The sequence below is a fragment of the Octopus sinensis genome, unplaced genomic scaffold (assembly GCF_006345805.1).
Source record: "Octopus sinensis unplaced genomic scaffold, ASM634580v1 Contig01593, whole genome shotgun sequence".
Classification (NCBI taxonomy): domain Eukaryota; kingdom Metazoa; phylum Mollusca; class Cephalopoda; order Octopoda; family Octopodidae; genus Octopus; species Octopus sinensis.
The window spans coordinates 9,925-14,934 of record NW_021824913.1 but is presented as its reverse complement, the minus strand read 5'-3'; the positions used below and the strand labels follow the sequence as shown (position 1 = coordinate 14,934).

Sequence of the window (5,010 nt, the reverse complement as noted above, 5' to 3'; positions counted from 1 at the left end):
GATATATTTTTCTGTATTATACTCTTTACTCTTTTACTCTTTTACTTGTTTCAGTCATTTGACTGCGGCCATGCTGGAGCACCGCCTTTAATCGAGCAACTCGACCCCGGGACTTATTCTTTTGTAAGCCCAGTACTTATTCTATCGGTCTCTTTTGCCGAACCGCTAAGTAACGGGGACATAAACACACCAGCATCGGTTGTCAAGCAATGCTAGGGGATAAACACAGACACACAAACACATACATATATATATACACATATATACATATACATATATACGACGGGCTTCTTTCAGTGTCCGTCTACCAAATCCACTCACAAGGCTTTGGTTGGCCCGGGGCTATAGCAGAAGACACTTGCCCAAGGTGCCACGCAGTGGGACTGAACCCGGAACCATGTGGTTGGTAAATTAAACATTTATGACTCGAAAAGACTAAAGAAACCGTCTCTTCATTTATAGTCTCAATCATAGTTGATTAAATATAAACAGAAACTTAGCACACGCTTTTCTGTAAAATCATATTACACTGTGTGTGTGTGTGTGTGTGTTTGGGTTTGTGTTTGTGTGTGTGTGTGTGTGTGTTTGGGTTTGTGTTTGTGTGTGTGTGTGTGTGTGTGTGTTATATAATACGTACACATACAAATGTGAATCACAGCTCGTCTACCCGTATCTATCACTCAAACGTTCTTTATGTCCATCTCGTTTACCCTCTCCAATTTTATGTACATCCATCCTGCTCTCTCTCACCCTCTCTCCATCTCTCTCTATCTACAAACACACTCTCACACATTGTGAGTGTGTGTTCTCTTCATTCTCATCTCCTTTTCCCCCGTAAACCACTTTTCAAACGGATGTCATCATCCCAAACTTCACATCGGCTCCAAAACTTAAAGTAATCTTATATTACGATATATATCCAGTAATCCACAATTGTCACTTTATTAAGAAGCGCCGCTTCTGCATCACCTAAAATGTCATCATCCGCATCATTCAACAACACATCAACAATACACGTCTCTCAATATAATTTTTATAGCACGACAGCCATAACAATTAAAGGGAAACAACTCTTTAAATATAAAATATGGTTATTTCCCTTAGAACATAACTGTTAAGACAGTTGAGTTTTTATGGTGAGCAAAAAAAAAACTGGATTTCATTTCCATTGTCCGATTGGAAATATTTCAACTTATTAACATTGATAATATTCTTAGAAAAGGCATGACTGTGTATTTCTCCACCACTGAAAATATTATAAATGGTTAAAATGGAACAAATAATGAAGTACGTAGCCATATTGTTTAATAGTCACATTTTAACGATATGTTGCATCGTTCGCATGTAGTCCACTATTGATATATATCCAAAACCATGGCCTTCCCTTGTAAGCATAAAGGACCAAATAGTATGCATGTACGGCATACCTACTCATGTGCACCCACCCCACCCCCCGCCCAAGAAATTTGCTTCCTTATAACTTTTAGAAAAATGGATTTTTTAAAAAATAAATCTGCAAATACTTTCCAGATGGCGTAGATCTCGATGATAACGGAATAGATAAAAAGAAAGGGAGGCGGGCAGAGAATAGTTCCGGATCATTCACACCAGCCGACTTTGCTTCTTCATAAATTTCATAATGAATATTTTGTAATGAAATTTTCGATAGATACCTTTCAGAATGTGACCACGTGATCACGTGACCGACCAGACCATCAGACGTTGTTACACATCGCTGGTCACAAAGCGTTCGCATTGTTTTAGCCTTCGAATGACGCCACCCCGCTGGCTAAGCGAGCAGGCCAACAGAAGAAAGAGTGAGAGAAAGAGTAGCAAAAGAGTACAGCAGGGATCACCATCATACCCTGCCGGAGCCTCGTGGAGCTTTTTAGGTGTTATCGCTCAATAAACACTCACAACGCCCGGTCTGGGAATCGAAACCGCGATCCTACGTCCGTTGCCCTAACCACTGGGCCATTGCGCCTCCCTTTCAGAATGTATAGGTTTCAATTATATCAGAATTTGGTTGTTAAAAAAATGGTGGGCGTGCGCACATACATACTGACACACATCACATAACTTTTACAAAACGTTCGCATTTCGTTTTGTAGATTTATATATGATGTGTATCAGTACACACACATATCGGTAGTTGGCGGGTGGTGGTTGTGTTGCATATACCGCGCTTTCGCTTATTGTTTTCGGTGTTTTTGTTCTGGGGAGCGGATATATGAATACAATCCCAACCTTTCCAGTTTTGTTCCGACGGAACATCGAGCATGTGACTATAGCTGGAGTGTTGAAGACTATGCCGGCACCAGGCTGCTACCCATTTATAATAGCTAAGCAGACTGAAAGCAACATGAAAGGAAACAGCTTGTGCAAGACAGCGCGCCGCCCAGTCCAGGAATCGAACTCACCTAATCGCTGTGAGCCATAAGCCATAACCACTAGATGTGCTGTGAATTAGATCTTGCAGTGGACGTGCAGTGCATGTCGCAGGATATATTCAGTAGATGTTGCAGTAGATGTGCTGTGTAGATGTTGCAGTAGACGGGTGCTGCAAAACCCTACCCACTTAGCCTGGCCCCTTCACTGGTCTCTCTCTCCCTCTCTCTCTCTTCTCTCTCTCTCTCCTCTCTCTCTCCTCTCTCTCTCTCTCTCTCACTGTATTTTTAAGTGTGTATGTTACTGTTAAAAGATTAAGAGTAAATAAAATGCAACAATGACACAGTTTTGATTCTTTTAAAAATTTTACTTTGATAAACCCTTTTTATTAAAGTCCCGTGGTCCATACAAAACAATGAAAGACAAAAGAAAATGCATGTATATATACATGAGTGTGTGTGTGAGTCTGTGTATATGTATGAATATGCATATGTATGTGTGACTGTATGTATATATATATATATATGCATAGAGTGTGTGTGTGTGTTTTTGTGTGTATATACAGTCAATATATATATACACAAAAACATACGTATATGTATGCGTGTTTGTGCAAAATTGGTAACAATATGCACTGACGATTGAGTACCAAATCACAAAGAAGTCTGTTTGAATGGTAGTACCTTTGATTGAAAGGGCGTTGTGCCCTTTAAATTCCAGTTATTTGCAGACACATTCACTCCACTTTTATAAACATATCTCGAACTTTTATTTGGATTTACAATGAGATTCGTATCGTTGCTTTTGTTCTCACAATTGAAGTCACATGATCTGTTGTCATGTGTATCGGCTGAGATCCAACTGGTGTCCGAATATATACTCAACTGTCGTCGTTCTCTGGGCGTGCTGGCCAATGATGCTCCGTAACCCTCATCGGAAGTGAAACTGAGATTATCTCCCTTAGCAATATGGAAGCTTCTATTACTGTCATTCTCCGTTTGAGAATTGTGTTTTGTAGGTATTCTGTTATTCTCGTTCTTTAAATTATTTTCCTTTCTGAATTCCTCAGAATAGTGTTCTGTATTGCCGTCGCTCTTCGTGTCCCTCTTTCTATTACATTCTGATATGCTATTTTTCTCAAGGTTTACTGTGTTTCGACAAACAGAGCTCTCCAGTTGAACGATATTTTTTTTCTGTTCTTCAGTTTTTGAACTTCGTGAAAAATTCTGTGTTGGATTAGAGTTTTCTTTAGAATTGGACAAGTGGTCCTGTTTTTTATTTAGACCACGGATTCCAGACTGCTTATCGACGTGTCTCTGATTCCCATCAACGTCATTTTGCGGTCGATATTCTGTGTATTTGTGTGTGTTGTTATCACTTGCTTTTTGCGCTATTTTTCTTGGTTCTTCTGACCTCTGCTTCAATTGACACTGCGAAAAATCTAAACTTCTACGGCTGACTTTCTTGATATCAGAACTGCTGGCTCGCCTAAGTAAAGGATCGAACTGAGAAACTCGAAAATCCTTATTGTAGTTCATACCTACAGTAAATGAACCCCGCCTGTTAATTTTGACGTCTTTAGAGACCCCAAGACAGTTGCAAATCTGGTTTTTTGTCTTCGTACTGCTTACATTTCTCTGGCTATCACTACCTGCGTTGAGTATTCTATCGTCCTCATCAATTTTCGAGTGATACTGACGCAAAACAGCATGCATGGGACTCGGATAATCCCTGCTGGCTGTTAAAGGTGACATTTCTCCTTTTTGCTTCGTAAGTACAGCATGACATTGAAAACTAGCTCTGCGCATGGTGGAGAAGGTCTCTAATTCGTTGTGGTTATTCTCCAAAGGATTGGTCCATTTTACCAATCTGTTCGACACACACCCTAAATCATATCGGAAAGCATCAGATCTCCCATAATGCTCTAGTCCAGGATAACCGGAAACGCTAACTGGACGTTTTGTTTGACGTCGATAATTCGTTTGATTGCTATTGTTTTTCGAAGATGGGTTGCGTTGGACATTTGACCGACTGTTCTCATCTTTTACGGATTCCTCACTAATTTTCTCTAAGTTCGTCACAGACAGACGGGTGCGGCAGGTGGACAACCATTCGTTAGCCTGAAAAAGAAAGCAAAAATATGAAGAAAAAAAAACATAGCAATATAGTCAACTAATGGGTAAAAGAAAGAAATTTTTAAAGTGGCAAAATAACAGAATGTTTACATTTTGTTTCAATATAAAGAAGAAAACGTATGTGTGTATGTATTAAACGGTGAGTTGCATACAGATAGAAGTGAATTAAAATTTTGTGGGGAACCGAGCGTGCAATCTTGTTTTTTGGTTAACCCCTTAATATTCACACTATTTTGTCGAATTTAATGCTTGTTTATTTACATTGTTTTCAATTAATCATGCATTATCTTGTAGTTTTGAGATTTTGAAAATGTGACTGTTTGCTTTTAGAATTACATTGTATGGTAGGTGTGAGAGTTTGGATGTGGTCAGTTTGAACATAAACCAAGAAGAGCACCTGGGCCAGTAAGGGTCGGTTTCAATGCTAAAGGGTTAAACCAAAGTTTGCAGTCAGATTATCAACTTGCCTCTGGCTGCTATCGATATC

At 39.4% G+C, this 5,010-nt stretch overlaps 1 protein-coding gene across 1 annotated transcript; it reads right to left on the bottom strand.

Moving 5' to 3' along the window:
- Positions 1–600: 600 nt before the first annotated feature.
- On the bottom strand, positions 601–4,551 carry LOC118760905 (putative uncharacterized protein DDB_G0282133). The gene is made up of 2 exons (XM_036498518.1): positions 2,987–4,551; positions 601–619 (listed from the first exon to the last, which is right to left on the bottom strand). The coding sequence occupies exon 1, from the start codon at positions 4,194–4,196 to the stop codon at positions 3,042–3,044; it is 1,155 nt and encodes a 384-aa protein (XP_036354411.1). The 5' UTR covers positions 4,197–4,551; the 3' UTR covers positions 601–619; positions 2,987–3,041.
- Between the last annotated feature and the right edge of the window lie 459 nt (positions 4,552–5,010).

What these genes read in the sequence shown, in the direction of transcription:
- LOC118760905 (XM_036498518.1), bottom strand. Translation starts at nt 4,196, where the DNA reads ATGCGCAGAGCTAGTTTTCAATGTCATGCTGTACTTACGAAGCAAAAA.